Genomic DNA, 21663 nt, shown 5'->3' with positions numbered 1-21663 from the left:
GTCTCATTGCCGGACTCCCACGTGGAGCACGGCTGGTCTAAGGGCTTACCTGCAATATTTACCTGACAAGTCTCGACTATACACTTCTGCGAGGGGTTAACCCCAGCACACACACACACGTCTTCACTACGAGCCGGTTTAGATTGTTTATTGTATAAAATGCCCCTGAACCACCTGCCAGGCCGTCACACGGCTAATGATACATTTACCTAATATACCCTAGGATATCGCTGTACCTTATCGACAGCTGCACATAAACAAGCTGTGTATCATTTATTCTCCGATTTTGGATCCAGTTTCCAACGAACCAACCTGTTCAGTTTATCATCTATTTCAATATCCAAGCCCATCCGTCTATTAAGTCTGGGCACCTGTCTTTAAATGAAGGCGATATTCCCGCCCCGCGCCGCCCGTACGCCGCCTTGTCACTCAGTCTAACAGTGTGGGTCGGCGCTTTCAGGTCACGATGTAAAATACCTGAGCACATGTAGCCATAACATCTCGGCAACAACGCCCCCAAGTGGTAATTTAAGGCAATGGGGCGATTGATGCATCTGTATCTGTGAGAACGTAGGGTTTCACGCCGGCTCAGAGGACAAGATGGAACCATATATGTGATGGTCTGGTAGCCGAGTTGGTTGAAGTAGTTTCTACCCGTCGTCTGCCGGCACCAACAATAGGTGATATTCATGCTGTGAGCAGACGACAAACGTGATATACATGGTATGAGCAGATACACACATGGTACAGACGATATGCTCAGACGACACACTTGCTATAAGCGGTGTGAGCAGACGACACACATGATATACACGCTGTGTGCAGACGAAACACATGATATACACTCTGTGAGCAGACAACACGTGATATACACGCTGTCAGCAGACGACACACATGATATACACTCTGTGAGCAGACAACACGTGATATACACGCTGTCAGCAGACGACACACATGATATACACTCTGTGAGCAGACAACACACGTGATATACACGCTGTCAGCAGACAACACACGTGATATACACGCTGTCAGCAGACGACACACGTGATATACACGCTGTCAGCAGACGACACACGTGATATACACTCTGTGAGCAGACAACACACGTGATATACACGCTGTCAGCAGACGACACACGTGATATGCACGCTGTCAGCAGACGACACACATGATATACACTCTGTGAGCAGACGACACACATGATATACACGCTGTCAGCAGACGACACACATGATATACAATGTGAGCAGACGACACACATGATATACACGCTGTCAGCAGACGACACACATGATATACACTGTGAGCAGACGACACACATGATATACACGTGATGAGAGGATTGTACACACTTTACATATATGCTTGTATTCAGACTAATATTATCTCCTGAAAAAAGTCAACATAACAATAAAACACAAATGCAGGCGACGCATGCGCATTCGGGCCAGATCACACGCATACGTCAACACAGGCCGGACGACGCACATGAGCACACACACGCTCACAGAGGCCAGACGACACACACATACACACGCTGACACAGGCCAGACGACAAACACGCGCTCACACAGGCCAGACGACACACACAAGCTCACACAGGCCAGACCACACACACACACAAGCTCACACAGGCCAGACCACACACACACAAGCTCACAGAGGCCAGACCACACACACGCGCTCACACAGGCCAGACGAGACACACATACACGCGCTCACACAGGCCAGACCACACACACGCGCTCACACAGGCCAGACCACACACACACACACACACACACACACACACACACACACACACACAGACGAAACGCGCGCACGCACGGGAAAGACAACACACGCGAACTGGCTGGACGACATGAACAAACACGCCCGCGCGGAAGCCAGACGACACACACATCGTGGTGAGAGCTCCCATCTTAGTCGCATTGTTTATGAATGGCGTTATGCTGCACATCACTGCGAAGATGACAGTTATTGAGACGCTCTCGGGGCGTAATGAACTCCGTGCTGCGTCATTTGTCCGAGTTACCGTACCAAATGTCCTATAAACATACTGAGGGTACCTGGCGGGGATATGGGAAGCACGCTACCACGTGTGGGGATTTAGAGTTAGATAATTTATTTTGATTCAATATTTTTTATTGATTGCTGGTCTAATCTTACACCACACGAGACGTTAGCCCGTGGACATGCTTCTCAATCACTGTGAGGAGAATCCTAGACTTACGCTTAGTTTCTGAAAATATGTAATTTTGATAGAAACAAGCAACATAAATTGAAAAGGAGCCCCAGTGAGATAGGAGGCCTGAAAATGTAGAAAATGTACATTTACCATTACAGTAAGGGCTGGGCGATGGGAAAATAATATGGTGTTGGGACTGTGAGAAAAATTAGGACAATTCAGACAGCCAATAAGTCCAGTGTCGTTGTCCGCTGTACGCTGTACATTGTACGCTGTAGGTTGCGTGTTAATTGTCCGCTGTACGCTGTACATTGTACGCTGTAGGTTGCGTGTTAACTGTCCGCTGCAGTCTGTATGTTGTAAGCTGCAGGTTGCGTGTTAACTGTCCGCTGCAGTCTGTATGTTGTACGCCGTGGGTTGCCTGTTAATTGTCCGCTGCTGTCTGTACATTGTACGCTGTGGGTTGCGTGTTAATTGTCCGCTGTACATTGTACACTGTGAGTTGCATGTTAATTGTCCGCTTAACTATGTATGTTGTACGCTTTACGTTTAGGATGTTTTCCCCTGAACTGGCGTGTCGTTAACAATGTAAACCGAATGTTGCCCTCCACCGTTTGGGACAATCAGGACATCCAATGAACAATTTATTTTTTGTATTGACTGAGGCAAAATTAGGATTTTCTTAACGATATAAAATTTTCAATACATTCTCAAACTCTCCCTCAGAATATCGACTGGTCGGTCCCTTCAGATATACAATGCTCGCGGAAATGGTGCGGACCAGCTCGCTGGAGTGCACGTGGCATGCACCTTCTTTCATATTGTGCTATTTTGCTGGTAAAAAAACAAAACCTCATTGCCACAGAGACATATCCTTTCTACTGATAACATTTTACAATTCACCATTTTTATGGCTGTTGGAAAGATGACGCGTTGAACCGCTGATCATGGCGATAGAACCTGACGTCATAACAGATGAGGAATTCGCCGGCCACACAGAGCAAGACGCATTAACTCAACAGGAGAGGGCCTTCTTCCACAGTTTACAGAGAAGATAACAAGATAGGGCAATTCCAAACAACTTAATCTTTGCCGTTTAAGTGACGGTTTACCAGATTTACAAAAAGTATCAGTACAAGGAAAGAAATTATATTTACAAAGCAGTCGTGGAAGGCCGTATCCGACTTCACCAGCGACGTGAGATGTGCACTGCAAGATGTGCATCTCCCCCACTGCACGACGATCTGTTACTGTTCCACGTGTATCGGCAGTTCGGGGTCCTGCTGTCTGTGTTGTTGTACAACTGAAGTACATTCCAATAGCTCATCTCCGTTTCTGGTTCCGCCGACCTCTCATCTTAACCGACAACACAACGCAGGGTCATTCCACTCGCACATCAACACACATCATACGCCGCACCGCACCGCGCGGCATACCGCATCTTACAAATTGCACCGCACCGCACCGCACCGCACCGCACCGCACCGCACCGCGCGGCATACCGCATCTTACAACACGCACCGCACCGCACCGCACCGCACCGCACCGCACCGCACCGCACCGCACCGCACCGCGCGGCATACCGCATCTTACAACACACACCACACCACACTGCACCGCACCGCACCGCACAGCAAAGCACCGCGCGGCATACCGCTTCTTACAACACACACCGCACCGCACCGCACCGCACCGCACCGCACCGCACCGCACCGCACCGCGCGGCATTCTTCATCTTACAACACACACCGCACCGCACCGCACCGCACCGCACCGCACCGCACCGCACCGCACCGCACCGCACCGCATGGCACGCACCACGTTTTACACAACACAACACCACACACCGCACTGCACCGCTTCGCACGTACCCCATCTTAAACAACAACACAAACCGCACGGCACCGCATTGTATACATACCGCTTCTTATAAAACACCACGCACCGCACCGCACCGCACCGCACCGCACCGCACCGCACCGCACCGCACCGCACCGCACGTACCCATCTTACACAACACACCGGACTGCACCATATCGCACATACCGCATCGCGACTCACCACACCTTCACAATTCACACATCCAACTCCGCACATCTCCACCTGCCGCGCCGCACATGTTCACAATTCACACATACCCGCACCGCGCCGCACCACACCTTCACAATTCACACATACCCGCACCGCGCCGCACACCTTCACAATTCACACATCCAACACCGCACATCTCCACCTGCCGCGCCGCACACGTTCACAATTTACACATACCCGCACCGCGCCGCACCACACCTTCACAATTCACACATACCCGCACCGCGCCGCACCACACCTTCACAATTCACACATACCCGCACCGCGCCGCACCACACCTTCACAATTCACACATACCCGCACCGCGCCGCACCACACCTTCACAATTCACACATACCCGCACCGCGCCGCACCACACCTTCACAATTCACACATACCCGCACCGCGCCGCACCACACCTTCACAATTCACACATACCCGCACCGCGCCGCACCACACCTTCACAATTCACACATCCAACACAGCAAATCTCCACCTGCCGCGTCGCACCACACCTTCACAATTCACACATCCAACACCGCAAATCTCCACCTGCCGCGCCGTACACGTTCACAATTCACACATACCCGCACCGCGCCGCGCCGCACCACACCTACACAATTCACACATCAAACACCGCGCCGCACACGTTCACAATTCACACATCCAACACCGCACATCTCCACCTGCCGCGCCGCACCACACCTTCACAATTCACACATCCAACACCGCAAATCTCCACGTGCCGCGCCGCACACGTTCACAATTCACACATACCCGCACCGCGCCGCACCGCGCCGCACTGCTCCGCACCACACCACCCACCAAGCTACAACCTAACCAAACACATCACCACGCATCCTAACATGAAAATCCACGCATCGCAGCCCCTACCCTCCCCTACTCTCGATCGCCGGCCCCCACCGGGGTCCCGAGATCCCCACGAGACCACCCCCTCTTCAAACTGGCATCTCCCCAGTCTCGAGCCCGTCCCCCAGAGGGAGCCAAGAATTCCAGGCACGGTTTGGCAAGAGGCGACTGCCAGCGCGTACATCTCTTAACATTTCCAACATTTCTGCGGAGACAAGATAAGCAGTTATCCCAATTATTTTATCAAAGTTTAAATTCTTTTCTAGCGATGTGGCGTTAAACTTTAAAGGACACCCCGCCCACCCTCGCAACACGACCCCACGGGATGTTCGCAACCCGGGGCCCTCGTTCAGTGGTGAGGGGCGGTCCGCTGTGGCTTCTACTCTGTGAGAAGCAGCAGCTATGCCAGGCGCGGGAACACGACACTATCATCCGCGGAATGGAGCGTGCGCTGCGTGCCAGGTGCGCGTGTGTCAACGTGACATGCAGTAACGTGACCAGTTCCGTAATTGATCATAACTCCTTTACTTACAGCCAGAACAAACTTAACTTGTTCGATTATTTTACACATGTATATCTGACACCCTACGCGAGTTGTTTGTGTGAAAATTAACTGTTAGACGAAATATCATGCAGGTCTCAATCATGAAGTCTCGATATGGATCCATCACTTCTCCCTGTCCCTTTGTGTGTTTGTGCTACTGACAACGTGACCGTACTCTCTCACTACCACTACAACAACAGACCACACAAATACTTCTTGTTTTTCATCATTTTAACAAATCGATGTTTTTTTCTGTTCCAACTTAAATTCACAATTGTTCTTTTCCCAAGTCCTCATAGCCTTCCCTGGTTTGCAAAATCACCCGCGGAATGATAGGACGTCGGGTCAGGTTACATTAAAAAGTACAACTTCAGAATGAAAAAATGTTTCGGAACGTGAACCGAATTTAACATGGGAACATTTTTTTTAAACTTTGGTGTTGGGTCGATTTTTAGGACCAGTCGGTGATAAGAAACAAAATAAATTAACTGGCCTTATCTATGTAGAAATATTTTTTGTTAAATATTCATGTACATAACATTTACTGATTGCCCATCACAAGTATTTGACAGCAACGCAACAACGCCCTGAAGAAGACAGCAAGTTAAGCCTCGTTTTTCTCTGGGAGGCGTCTGTACTTCATGACGTTGAGCAAGACTTTACTCCATGAATATAAAGAGTTATCGATCACAATAAACAGCTTCAAACCATCTCTTGACATACTGAATGAGTGTCTGGCACTTTCTATCAGAAAGGTCAGTGCTCTATGTAATACTTTGCTGGCCGAACCTGGAAATGTCATTCGGCTAAGATTACCAACTGTGGATATATTTACCCAGTAATAATCTGTTCTGTGTCGTCAGCTATTAGTGGAGTATGTAGGGGAACGTGTATACTAGCGCTGGCATTTAGTGGAAATGACATAATACTCTCTGGTTGCCGCCTATAGCTCGGACAGAAGGTGACTCCCGACATGGAACTTATCCATAAGTAGCACTGCGGGCAGACGCATTCTTGGCAATTTCTGATAGACAAGTTCTGTCTTGTTACAGGTGATTCTGAAGCTAGCTGCGATTATCCTAGGGTATTTGTGACAGAATAGGTCCCCGGTGTCCTAGACTTGTCTCTCCATTGGGGTTCCAGGACAGAACAGATCCCAAGGGTCCTAGACTTGTCTCTCAATGTAGATTCTGGTACAGAACAGGTCCCCAGGGTGCTAGACTTGTCTCTCCATGGGGGTTCCAGGACAGAACAGGTCCCCAGGGTCCTAGACTTGTCTCTCCATGGGGGTTCCAGGACAGAACAGGTCCCCAGGGTCCTAGACTTGTCTCTCCATTGGGGTTCCAGGACAGAACAGATCCCAAGGGTCCTAGACTTGTCTCTCAATGTAGATTCTGGTACAGAACAGGCCCCCAGGGTCCTAGACTTGTCTCTCAATGGGGGTTCCAGGACAGAACAGGCCCCCAGGGTCCTAGACTTGTCTCTCCATGTAGATTCTGGTACAGAAAAAGGTCCCCAGCGTCCTAGACTTGTCTCTCCATGTAGATTCTGGTACAGAAAATGTCCCCAGTGTCTCAGACGTGTCTGTCCATGGGGGTTCCAGGACCGAACAGGCCCCCGGTGCCCTAGACTTGTCTCTCCATAGGGGTTCCGGTACAGAAGAGGTCCGCAGTGACTTAGACGTGTCTGTCCATGGGGGTTCCAGGAGAGAACAGATCCCCAGGGTCCTAGACTTGTCTCTCCATGTAGATTCTGGTACAGAAAATGTCCCCAGTGTCTCAGACGTGTCTGTCCATGGGGGTTCCAGGACCGAACAGGCCCCCGGTGCCCTAGACTTGTCTCTCTATAGGGGTTCCGGTACAGAAGAGGTCCGCAGTGACTTAGACGTGTCTGTCCATGGGGGTTCCAGGACAGAACAGATCCCCAGGGTCCTAGACTTGTCTCTGCATGTAGATTCTGGTACAGAAAATGTCCCCAGTGTCTTAGACGTGTCTGTCCATGGGGGTTCCAGTACAGAATAGGTCCCCAGGGCCCTAGACGTGTCTCTCCATGTAGAATCCGGTACAGAATTAGGTCCCCACAGTCCTAGACGTGTCTGTCCATAGGGGCTCCAATACAGAACAGGTCCCCAGGGTGCTAGACTTGTCTCTCCATGGGGGTTCCGTACAGAACAGATCCCAAGTGTCCTAGACGTGTCTCTCCATGGGGGTTCCGGTACAGAACAGGTCCTTAATCTTGTCTTATTATGATCCTTGGTATGCAGCACCATGACCATGCGATCGGAATCACTTTGGGCTGGTGCGTCTCCTCGTGAACATAGTGTTGTGTTGTGCTGACGAAAATATGTAGCTGAACATTGTGTTGTGTTGTGTTGATGACAATATGTAGCTGAACATTGTGTTGTATTTTCTTCAAGGTCTTACCAGTGACAAGACGGCGTTCTACAAGAGTTCGAAAACCGTCATCTCCTACAACAAAGACGGGGACGTTTGGATCATCGACGTGGGCGTGGCAGACGTCCCCAATGGGCGACAGTTTAGGTTCAAGATGGGGGAACCTTACGAATCCGCCAACCTTGACGGAACGCCCATGAAGGTAGATACGTGCTTTATAACAGATGACGTCATCTTGGAGTAGGAGTATACGACGTTATCTTTAAATCGACGTCCGTGACGTCATGTTGAAATAGAGGTATGACCTCATCTCAGTTTAAAGCTGAATGGCGTTTTCTTGGCACCGAAATAATTATCTGCTGCAATGCCCGGTATAGATATGCTGGCGTGATCTAGATATAGAAATATATAACGTGATATTGACGTTATGAGTGAGTGAGTGAGTATGGTTCTACGCCGCTTTTAGCAATATTCCAGCAATATCACGGCGGAGGACACCAGAAATGGGCTTCACACATTGTACCCATGTCGGGAATCGAACCCGGGTCTTCAGCGTGACAAGCGAACGCTTAAACCACTAGGCTACCCGACCGCCCCTATTGACGTTACGGGAAGTATATAAATGACACAACGAAGCCCTAAACCTTTGCCTCATCCCCATCCCAGTGAAGGAAGTGTATGCATGTGTCTAAAACTCGAGAACACGCTGTGCATACTAGCATACTGATCAGGTGTAGAATTTATAACGCGATCCGGCTTGGACGGACGGGACGTTATTCCGACATTGCCAACGATTTCTGAGCATAAAAATACATGACCTAATCTTAAATTTTGCAAACGCCCTGACTAGTCATCACATCTGACTTTCCTCCCGCATTTGCTGACACGCCATCTTACTGAAATACTACCTAAAGTGGCGTTAAACTCACTCTCACTCACTCACTTGACACAGAAATGTTACGGGATTGCGACATAGAGCTAGATGGTGCTTTCTAGGCTTAGATCTACATATCATAATTTATGTGTGGTTGTATAATGACGTTATTATATAGATAGGTATATTTAATGATCTATGTGAAGTTTTAAAGCATGCATTTAAATGTACATGCAGTGTTTTCACAGGTTCGTGAGCGGGAGGCACAGGACACACACGCTGCCATATTTCAAGTTTTACTGAAACTTACTTTTTCTGCTTTTGAAAATGAAAGCTTGAAGTAATTGAGACGGGATCGCCTCGGTTACAATCTAAGCACAAATGCTCACCTTGAATCTGTGGTAATTAGCCAGCGACCTGGGTGGGGTGTCTAACTCTTAACTTTACAGTTTTAAATAGGGGCTCGAAAAACCGTGGATGGGCAGATGCCAGCTTGTTAATAGACCGATCTGGAAGCGCTCTGGCTGTCTTGTGGCATACTGTACATAGGGAGGGTAGGCTCAGCACAGATACGATACGGCTGTTGCATTGTACAAAGTTCTCTACCAAAATCGTAATCTTTATAGAGGTTTCAAAGACATCGCAACTGACCTTTAAAATAATAGTAGAGATTTTTAGCTCACCTAGAACGAAAGAGGATGAGAAATGAAGCCATGACCGGTCGTCAGTTGGCAGCATAGTCTCGCAAAACAACATGTCCGTCTCGGCAGCCATATTGAAAATGCCACTCGTGGCCATTACTCTGTCATTGTTTGCAGACAATATGATATATTGGTAGTGTTAGCGCCGTAGGGTCGTTCTTAGCTTGGTCAGCTTGGTATGGGAGGAAAGGCTGAAGTGATACAGGTCTTAGACGTTTACCTCGTTGGTGAAACTCACGAGCACGGGTACATAACTTTAATATCAGGTAAACTGTTGTCCAAAATATTTGAACGAAGTACCCTGTACTAAGTTGGCGCTCGTTTGTTTCAGAGCGTGATCAATGCGCAAGACGGGAGGTTCCTGGAGACCCACAAGATAGCAGAGATGGAGAACGAGATGCAGATCATGAGACAGTTACAAGACTCCGGGAAGATGCTTGTCGTAAGTACTCCTCGTAACGTGGTACTCACATGGACATATACAAGATTAGGGATCATTGCTTATTATGGGGTCTGTCGACAACGGCGCCGCATTTCGCTGTGGTAGAGTCATCAATTAGGCGTTCCAGAAACCTATGATCATTGGTTCGAATTTCGGTTCGTCCTGATTATGTTTCTAGCTTTGTAAGAGCCTAGAATGGTAAATGATAAACGTCTAAGACCTGCATCACTTCCGGTTTGCCCTCAATACGAAGTTGACATGCCGGGAAAATACTGAATTACTGTTCAAAGCAGAGTTAAACTAAACTCAGTTGTACTTGAGGTTAAAGTTAGATGTTAGTGTCATCAACAAAAGACCCATCCCAGCAGATCATCTTTTTCTTTTCTTTTTTCTTTTTTTTTTTCTTCTTTTTTTTAAACTTATAGAATTTATTACATTTTTTGGCATTTACAGGTACTTTGATTTGGAATGCATTGCGATTATCAAATGCTGAAAATAGTAACCCTGTGTCATTTTACTAGGGAAAACCCAAGTTTGACCTCATTGGACAAGACGATGAATAAGGTAGTAGTGTTAGAATACGTAACTCCGCATCAACATTCTCAAATGTCTCAAGAGGCTGTAGAAAACCAAATCAGCTGGTCAATTCAATGGCTTAGAAAACTAATTTTTACCTCCGTTGTGAAACCTGAAGGCTCATTGAGTCTGTTCTGGACTACTAGCAAATGAACTTGCATCTCAATTTCTAACCAAGAAAGAAGAATCAGATCATCTTTAGTTAGTGAGTTGGGTTAAACGCCGCTTTGAAAACTATTCCAGTTATATCACGGCGTGACAGCTTAATGTGGGAGGAAAACCCGAAGTGATGTAGGCCTTCTTAGGTGTTAACCACTTTGGTGAAACCCACGAGCAAAGCTATGGTGCTGACAAATCTAGAAACCTAGGTTTCAGGCGTGCCCAAGGGACGCAACCCTGCAGAGCGAATTTCGGCGACTTGATCGACTGTGCCACCTAGAGTGAGTGAGTGAGATGGGTTTAACGCCGCCTCTAACAGTATTCCAGTTATATCACGGCATGTCAGCTCAATGTGGGAGAAAAGCCCGAAGTGATGCAGGTCTCGGACCTTTACCACTTCGATGAAGCCCACGAGCACGGGTATGGTGCTGTCACACCTAGATTCATAATTGGGGCTAACCGTGATTCGAACCCACAATCATAAGCTTCTGGCCCAAGGGACGCAACTCTGCACAGCGAATCGCGGCGCCTCAGACGACTGGGCCACCCGTGCCCACGTGTAACCAAGAGCGTACATATGATCATAATCAATGATCTAAGACGGTGGAAACCGTATGTAGTTTTCGTAAATGTATGCCATGAATACCGAGCGCATGTTGAGTGCGTGCGTGCGTGCGTGCGTGCGTGCGTGCGTGCGTGTGTTGATAATCACCTCGTTATCTTCTCTTGCAGACGACTACTTACAAGGGGAATGTGATGACGTCAACGTACGTGCGTGTTTGATGGACTCAACTTGTGCTCAACTGCAACAAATGCTGACGCAGTGTAAACACGAATCTATGACGTAGTGCGCAGAAAAGATTTGAACGTTCCATACTTTGCACACAGTGACTTTCTGGGCGCCGCGTGACGGCTGAACATTGCTGGATAAACGTTTCTCATTACCGTGTGACATTTCGCGGGGTCTACGTGGATTGTCTCCCTTTACAGGAAGTGACGATCCCTAGCGGTGAAACGATCTGAGGGAGAGAACCCACTTAGCAGGTGTACACGACCGGCCCGTCATTGGACATGGGGATGAATGCTTCTTCATCCTGGTGTCGACGTCCGCACAGCGCAGTCTGTGTCGTCCTCGTCATCATCGTCGTTGTCGTTGTTGTTGATGTTGTTTTGTTTACGCTACAGCGTTCTGTCTTATCGTGTGCGTGGGCTATGGCGGACCCCTTTGTTGCCATGGTAACGTGGACATGGAACTTATGTCAAGCACCTGTTCCAAGTAAAATGCTAATAAACTCGTCGGTCTTTACTCGTCAACCTTGTTGTGTCTCTTTCTTGATTTTCACTGAAATAAATCCCAAATCATACTTGAAAATACTGTAGCAGGGCGTGGAGTCATCCCACAGATGACATCCTTACCTTGTCATATTGCTGACGGGGTTAACCTCTTTGGTCATGTGGACAAGGCGTCCGAACTCGGATCAGAAGGTCCGTGGTTCGAATCCCATCACGGGACTCGGACATTTTATGGCCGCAACATTGGCGCCCAACGTGGGGCTGAGCACGTTCATATTAAATTTGAGCAAAATAAGCCTCAGTACCCTACTATGCGGCCCGGGACGTGCCTTCCGTTGACGGGGGAGTATGTAGCAGGGCGGGGAGTCATCCCACAGATGACATCCTTACCTTGTCAGATTGCTGACGGGGTTAACCTCTTTGGCCATGTTGACAAGGCGTCCGAACTTGGATCAGAAGGTCCGTGGTTCGAATCCCATCACGGGACTGGGACATTTTATGGCCGCTACAATAACATGGATTTGGAGTGACTGGTTATATGAAGAGTCTGCGGGGAGCTCTTGTGTGGTCTAGCATAGTCTGGCATAGTCTCCGTTTTCTGGCAATCTCCGTAGTCTCAAATAGTGTCCGTGGTCTGGCACAGTCTCCCTGGTCAGATATAGTCTCCGTAGTCTGGCATAGTCTCCCTGGTCAGATATAGTCTCTGTAGTCTGGCATAGTTTACCTGGTAAGATATAGTCTCCGTAGTCTGGCATAGCCTACCTGGTAAGATATAGTCTCCGTAGTCTGGCATAGTTTACCTGGTAAGATATAGTCTCCGTAGTCTGGCATAGTCTACCTGGTCAGATATAGTCTCTGTAGTCTGGCATAGCCTACCTGGTCAGATATAGTCTCTGTAGTCTGGCATAGTTTACCTGGTAAGATATAGTCTCCGTAGTCTGGCATAGCCTACCTGGTAAGATATAGTCTCCGTAGTCTGGCATAGCCTACCTGGTCAGATATAGTCTCCGTAGTCTGGCATAGCCTACCTGGTCAGATATAGTCTCTGTAGTCTGGCATAGCCTACCTGGTAAGATATAGTCTCCGTAGTCTGCCATAGTCTACCTGGTAAGATATAGTCTCCGTGGGCTGGCATAATTTACCTGGTAAGATATAGTCTCCGTAGTCTGGCATAGTCTACCTGGTAAGATATAGTCTCCGTCGTCTGGCATAGTGTACCTGGTAAGATATAGTCTCTGTAGTCTGGCATAGTTTACCTGGTAAGATATAGTCTCTGTAGTCTGGCATAGTTTACCTGGTAAGATATAGTCTCCGTAGTCTGGCATAGTTTACCTAATCAGATATAGTCTCCGTAGTCTGGCATAGTTTACCTGGTAAGATATAGTCTCCGTAGTCTGGCATAGCCTACCTGGTAAGATATAGTCTCCGTAGTCTGGCATAGTTTACCTGGTAAGATATAGTCTCCGTAGTCTGGCATAGCCTACCTGGTCAGATATAGTCTCTGTAGTCTGGCATAGCCTACCTGGTCAGATATAGTCTCTGTAGTCTGGCATAGTTTACCTGGTAAGATATAGTCTCCGTAGTCTGGCATAGTGTACCTGGTAAGATATAGTCTCTGTAGTCTGGCATAGTTTACCTGGTAAGATATAGTCTCTGTAGTCTGGCATAGTTTACCTGGTAAGATATAGTCTCCGTAGTCTTGCATAGTTTACCTAATCAGATATAGTCTCCGTAGTCTGGCATAGTTTACCTGGTAAGATATAGTCTCCGTAGTCTGGCATAGTCTACCTGGTAAGATATAGTTTCCGTAGTCTGGCATAGTCTACCTGGTAAGATATAGTCTCCGTAGTCTGGCATAGTTTACCTGGTCAGATATAGTCTCCGTAGTCTGGCATAGTCTACCTGGTCAGATATAGTCTCCGTAGTCTGGCATAGTTTACCTGGTAAGATATAGTCTCCGGAGTCTTCCATGGTTTACCTGGTAAGATATAGTTTCCGTAGGCTGGCATAGCCTACCTGGTAAGATATAGTTTCCGTGGGCTGGCATAGCCTACCTGGTAAGATATAGTTTCCGTAGTCTGGCATAGTCTACCTGGTAAGATATAGTCTCCGTAGTCTGGCATAGTTTACCTGGTCAGATATAGTCTCCGTAGTCTGGCATAGTCTACCTGGTCAGATATAGTCTCCGTAGTCTGTCATAGTCTACCTGGTAAGATATGGTCTCCGTCGTCTGGCATAGTGTACCTGGTAAGATATAGTCTCCGTAGTCTGGCATAGTTTACCTGGTAAGATATAGTCTCCGTAGTCTGGCATAGTTTACCTGATCAGATATAGTCTCCGTAGTCTGGCATAGTTTACCTGGTAAGATATAGTCTCCGTAGGCTGGCATAGTCTACCTGGTCAGATATAGTCTCCGTAGTCTGGCATAGTTTACCTGGTAAGATATAGTCTCCGTAGTCTTCCATAGTTTACCTGGTAAGATATAGTTTCCGTAGGCTGGCATAGCCTACCTGGTAAGATATAGTCTCTGTAGTCTGGCATAGTCTACCTGGTCAGATATAGTCTCCGTAGTCTGGCATAGTCTACCTGGTAAGATATAGTCTCCGTAGTCTTCCATAGTTTACCTTGTAAGATATAGTTTCCGTAGGCTGGCATAGCCTACCTGGTAAGATATAGTTTCCGTAGGCTGGCATAGCCTACCTGGTAAGATATAGACTCCGTAGTCTGGCATAGTCTACCTGGTCAGATATAGTCTCCGTAGTCTGGCATAGTCTACCTGGTCAGATATAGTCTCTGTAGTCTGGCATAGTCTTCCTGGTCAGATATAGTCTCCGTAGTCTGGCATAGTCTACCTGGTCAGATATAGTCTCCGTAGTCTGGCATAGTCTTCCTGGTCAGATATAGTCTCCGTAGTCTGGCATAGTCTACCTGGTCAGATATAGTCTCCGTAGTCTGGCATAGTCTACCTGGTAAGATATAGTCTCCGTAGTCTTCCATAGTTTACCTGGTAAGATATAGTTTCCGTAGGCTGGCATAGCCTACCTGGTAAGATATAGTTTCCGTAGGCTGGCATAGCCTACCTGGTAAGATATAGTCTCCGTAGTCTGGCATAGTCTACCTGGTCAGATATAGTCTCCGTAGTCTGGCATAGTCTACCTGGTCAGATATAGTCTCCGTAGTCTGGCATAGTCTACCTGGTCAGATATAGTCTCCGTAGTCTGGCATAGTCTACCTGGTCAGATATAGTCTCCGTAGTCTGGCATAGCCTACCTGGTAAGATATAGTCTCCGTAGTCTGGCATAGTCTACCTGGTCAGATATAGTCTCCGTAGTCTGGCATAGTCTACCTGGTAAGATATAGTCTCCGTAGTCTGGCATAGTCTACCTGGTAAGATATAGTCTCCGTAGTCTGGCATAGTCTACCTGGTAAGATATAGTCTCCGTAGTCTGGCATAGTCTACCTGGTCAGATATAGTCTCCGTAGTCTGGCATAGTCTACCTGGTAAGATATGGTCTCCGTAGTCTGGCATAGTTTACCTGGTAAGATATAGTCTCCGTAGTCTTGCATAGTTTACCTGGTAAGATATAGTCTCCGTGGGCTGGCATAGTTTACCTGGTAAGATATAGTTTCCGTAGGCTGGCATAGTCTACCTGGTTGCATCCAAGTACAAGAAGAGACGACCCGTGAAGTTCCGGAAAGAGAATAAACATAGAGGACAGCAGAATACAAGTTGTAGCAGGACCACGAGGAGTACACGGGACTCGGGGTACATGCGTCCCTCGTTTGGTTTTTTACCACTCGCCTCTGGTTCGTAGTATGAAACCAAGCGGGACGCATAAAACCCCTGTAACCGAGTAATCCTGCTGCCACGAATTTATCTTGCTGACACAGGCGACTAACGGGATCGGGTGGTCAGGCTCGCTCATTTGGTTGATGCATGTCATCGTATCCCAATTGCGTGGATCGATGCCCATGATATCAATCACTGGATTGTCTTGTTCAGACTCTATTGTTTACAGATCGCCGTCATATAGCCGGTATATTGCCGAGTGCCGTGTTCAACAACAAACAAAAAACATTCTGGTATTATAAAGTATTTTATCAAGATCACGTGGACCAATCAGATTTCATCATTCTGTTATGGAGGTATCATTAAGTACTTTATTATTCCCGGTGTGAATGTGTTTGGCGCCGTTTAGAACAATATTAAGTTGTATCACAGTTTGCTAACTTAATGTTAGAGAGGAAAACCGGAAGTTACACAGATCATAGACTTTTTACTACGTCGGTGAAAACCATGAGATGGGCATGATGCTGACAGATCATGGATCGTCACTGGGACTCGAACACATTAGGGACCGACCATTTCATACTTGAGACCAGATATTTGTTCAGCAACAGCTTCAGAACCATATATTTTGTAAATTACACCCTCACCTCCACGAACGGACGCAATGACGCACGCACGCACGCACACCCACATACAAACATACACAGTAAATCAAAAGCTCAGCCCCAAACTAAATCAGATGTTGGCAGCTGAGGTGCCTTAGACCACTGGGCCACCTGTGTCCCCGACACCTGGTTGGTTGACTGGGGTTCAGTGAAATAGACAATGGGTGCAGTCTAGATGATCCTAGATAGATATGACGGTCGGACCAAGGACCATTGGCGAACTGAGACGCCATGTACCACTAGGCACCAGTACGCTTCCTATCCAGCTGGCTCATCTTCGTCCTCCACTCGACTGGACATTATATACAGTCGTGATCCTAGTGAACATTTAGTCTGATCCATAGATGCTCAGTTACAGAAAGCTGATAGCACATCAATAACCTGGATCCATTACATGTCTGCAGGAGGCAGCTGGGTTTATACATATAGATAGACATACTGTGAACTAATCCTTTCCATTATATAATCGTCCATCGGTTGTCAGCGAGGCTTAAACCTAAGCCACAACTGCGATACAATGTACAGTACAGAGTCCCCAAATACACACGCTATTATACTGGAGCTTGCATATATAGCAAATGGAAATAAGCGGTATTATTGTATGAGCTGTCTACTTCGACTATGTTGGGAGGAACTATGTTGGCCTACTGCGTCTAAATCTTCATGTAGAGACGTGGTCTGTAACGACTGTAACATGTCAAAACGTGGTCTGTAACACCTACATGTAGAGACGTGGTCTGTAACATTTACATGTAGATACGTGGTCTGTAACACCTACATGTAGATACGTGGTCTGTAACGACTGCAACATGTCAAAACGTGGTCTGTAACACCTACATGTAGATACGTGGTCTGTAACATTTACATGTAGAGACGTGGTCTGTAACGACTGCAACATGTCAAAACGTGGTCTGTAACACCTACATGTAGATACGTGGTCTGTAACGACTGCAACATGTCAAAACGTGGTCTGTAACACCTACATGTAGATACGTGGTCTGTAACATTTACATGTAGAGACGTGGTCTGTAACGACTGCAACATGTCAAAACGTGGTCTGTAACATCTACATGTAGATACGTGGTCTGTAACATTTACATGTAGATACGTGGTCTGTAACGACTGCAACATGTCAAAACGTGGTCTGTAACATCTACATGTAGATACGTGGTCTGTAACATTTACATGTAGATACGTGGTCTGTAACGACTGCAACATGTCAAAACGTGGTCTGTAACACCTACATGTAGATACGTGGTCTGTAACATTTACATGTAGAGACGTGGTCTGTAACGACTGCAACATGTCAAAACGTGGTCTGTAACACCTACATGTAGATACGTGGTCTGTAACGACTGCAACATGTCAAAACGTGGTCTGTAACACCTACATGTAGATACGTGGTCTGTAACATTTACATGTAGAGACGTGGTCTGTAACGACTGCAACATGTCAAAACGTGGTCTGTAACATCTACATGTAGATACGTGGTCTGTAACATTTACATGTAGATACGTGGTCTGTAACGACTGCAACATGTCAAAACGTGGTCTGTAACATCTACATGTAGATACGTGGTCTGTAACATTTACATGTAGATACGTGGTCTGTAACGACTGCAACATGTCAAAACGTGGTCTGTAACACCTACATGTAGATACGTGGTCTGTAACATCTACATGTAGATACGTGGTCTGTAACATTTACATGTAGATACGTGGTCTGTAACATCTACATGTAGAGACGTGGTCTGTAACACCTACATGTAGATACGTGGTCTGTAACGACTGCAACATGTCAAAACGTGGTCTGTAACACCTACATGTAGAGGCGTGGTCTGTAACATCTACATGTAGATACGTGGTCTGTAACATCTACATGTAGATACGTGGTCTGTAACATCTACATGTAGAGACGTGGTCTGTAACATCTACATGTGAAGAAGTGGTCTGTAACATCTACATGTAGATACGTGGTCTGTAACGACTGCAACATGTCAAAACGTGGTCTGTAACACCTACATGTAGAGGCGTGGTCTGTAACATCTACATGTAGATACGTGGTCTGTAACATCTACATGTAGATACGTGGTCTGTAACATCTACATGTAGAGACGTGGTCTGTAACATCTACATGTGAAGAAGTGGTCTGTAACATCTACATGTAGAGAAGTGGTCTGTAACATCTACATGTGAAGAAGTGGTCTGTAACATCTACATGTAGATACGTGGTCTGTAACATCTACATGTAGAGACGTGGTCTGTAACATCTACATGTAGATACGTGGTCTGTAACATCTACATGTAGATACGTGGTCTGTAACGACTGCAACATGTCAAAACGTGGTCTGTAACATCTACATGTAGATACGTGGTCTGTAACATCTACATGTAGATACGTGGTCTGTAACATCTACATGTAGAGACGTGGTCTGTAACATCTACATGTGAAGAAGTGGTCTGTAACATCTACATGTAGAGAAGTGGTCTGTAACATCTACATGTGAAGAAGTGGTCTGTAACATCTACATGTAGATACGTGGTCTGTAACATCTACATGTAGAGACGTGGTCTGTAACATCTACATGTAGATACGTGGTCTGTAACATCTACATGTAGATACGTGGTCTGTAACATCTACATGTAGATACGTGGTCTGTAACATCTACATGTGAAGAAGTGGTCTGTAACATCTACATGTAGATACGTGGTCTGTAACATCTACATGTAGATACGTGGTCTGTAACATTTACATGTAGATACGTGGTCTGTAACATCTACATGTGAAGAAGTGGTCTGTAACATCTACATGTAGATACGTGGTCTGTAACATCTACATGTAGAGACGTGGTCTGTAACATCTACATGTAGAGACGTGGTCTGTAACATCTACATGTAGAGACGTGGTCTGTAACATCTACATGTGAAGAAGTGGTCTGTAACATCTACATGTAGAGACGTGGTCTGTTACATCTACATGTAGAGACGTGGTCTGTAATATCTACATGTAGAGGCGTGGTCTGTAACATCTACAATGAAGAAGTGGTCTGTAACATCTACATGTAGAGACGTGGTCTGTAACATCTACATGTGAAGAAGTGGTCTGTAACATCTACATGTAGAGACGTGGTCTGTAACATTTACATGTGAAGAGGTGGTCTGTAACATCAACATGTAGAGACGTGGTCTGTAACATCTACATGTGAAGAAGTGGTCTGTAACATCTACATGAAGAGACGTGGTCTGTAACATCTACATGTGAAGAAGTAGTCTGTAACATCTACATGTAGAGACGTGGTCTGTAACATCTACATGAAGAGACGTGGTCTGTAACATCTACATGTGAAGAAGTAGTCTGTAACATCTACATGTAGATACGTGGTCTGTAACATCTACATGAAGAGACGTGGTCTGTAACATCTACATGTGAAGAAGTAGTCTGTAACATCTACATGTAGATACGTGGTCTGTAACACCTACATGTAGATACGTGGTCTGTAACATCTACATGTAGAGAAGTGGTCTGTAACATTTACATGTAGAGAAGTGGTCTGTAACATTTACATGTAGAGAAGTGGTCTGTAACATCTACATGTGAAGAAGTGGTCTGTAACATCTACATGTAGAGAAGTGGTCTGTAACATTTACATGTAGAGAAGTGGTCTGTAACATTTACATGTAGAGAAGTGGTCTGTAACATTTACATGTAGAGAAGTGGTCTGTAACATCTACATGTGAAGAAGTAGTCTGTAACATTTACATGTAGAGAAGTGGTCTGTAACATTTACATGTAGAGAAGTGGTCTGTAACATCTACATGTGAAGAAGTAGTCTGTAACATCTACATGTAGAGACGTGGTCTGTAACATCTACATCTAGAGACGTGAACATCAGCCTTCAACGCTTGCATCATGTGGATACGTGGTGTGTAACGCCTATGTTATGTAGAGTTTGGGTCTGTCACGTCAATATCATGTAGAGACGTGATCTATAACGTCTACATCATGTAGAGACGTGATCTATAACGTCTACATCATGTAGAGACGTGATCTATAACGTCTACATCATGTAGAGACGTGATCTCTAACGTCTCTACATCATGCAGAGACGTGATCTATAACGTCTTCATCATGTAGAGTCGTTATCACTAACGCACATCATGTACAGACGTGATCTCTAACGTCTACATCACGTAGAGACGTGATCTATAACGTCTACATCATGTAGAGAAATGATCTCTAACACGCACATCATGGGGTGACGTGATCTATAACGCCTGCCATCGTCTGTAGACGTGATCTGGAACTCCAACGTAATACAACATGGTCTGTGACGTCTACATCAGGGAGAGATGTGGTCTGTAGCGTCTACATCATGAACGTGGTCTATGATGCCAACGTCATGTAGAGACGTGATGTGTAACGCTTGCATCAAGTGGTCAATAATATCAAAATGAAAATCTAATTCAGCGTAAGACTTGACGTGCTGTCGCCTCCAGTCGAGGGGCTATGACATTTCTTTATCGAAATTCTGCGTGTCGTTATGAAATGCAATCGTGGTGACGTTACCTGACTACCGCCACGCCATGTTGTCAGCAACAACAGCTACTCCGGCAACGACACCAACAACACGTGTACACAGGAATCACACAACAGCATCACAAAGAAGTCAGCGAGCTGTGCCAGACGACAGGCATGTCTCTTCGTGTGGGCAGATTAATGTCACGCAAATACAACATATCTTATTGATCAAAAAAGTTGATTTGATGAAAATAGAATAATTATTCATTGAGACGTGTAATAGTGCAACACTGCTGTAACCAAAAAAGAAATGTCATGTTTATTGTCACTGCACCAGCGGATGATGTCATGTCATGTCAGGGTAACACTGGAGACGGTTCATGTCACATACACACACACACACACACACACACACGCAGGCACGCACGCACACACACATGCATACCGACACATTCACATAAACACTCAAGCACATACTAATACACGCACACACGCACATACACACGCACTCGTATAAACACACGCATACATACACACACGTGCATACGTGGGCTCAACTCAACACACACTGACGCAC

The 21663-nt window shown here is 46.4% G+C and overlaps 1 protein-coding gene across 1 annotated transcript in view; it reads left to right on the top strand.

The window, feature by feature from the left end:
* The window catches only part of LOC124114166 (fatty acid-binding protein homolog 6-like), a 56215-nt gene extending 44081 nt beyond the window's left edge, over nucleotides 1–12134 (top strand). The window contains exons 2-4 of the mRNA XM_046474736.2: nucleotides 8092–8270; nucleotides 9975–10085; nucleotides 11553–12134. Coding sequence (XP_046330692.1) covers nucleotides 8092–8270; nucleotides 9975–10085; nucleotides 11553–11603 — 341 coding nt within the window. The 3' untranslated portion in view covers nucleotides 11604–12134. The remainder of the gene's footprint in view (nucleotides 1–8091; nucleotides 8271–9974; nucleotides 10086–11552) is intronic.
* Nucleotides 12135–21663: the final 9529 nt, after the last annotated feature.

The sequence above is a fragment of the Haliotis rufescens genome, unplaced genomic scaffold, assembly GCF_023055435.1.
Source record: "Haliotis rufescens isolate VD_foot unplaced genomic scaffold, xgHalRufe1.0.p SCAF_8, whole genome shotgun sequence".
Taxonomy (NCBI): Eukaryota; Metazoa; Mollusca; class Gastropoda; order Lepetellida; family Haliotidae; genus Haliotis; species Haliotis rufescens.
This window is presented reverse-complemented; position numbering and strand designations above follow the sequence as displayed.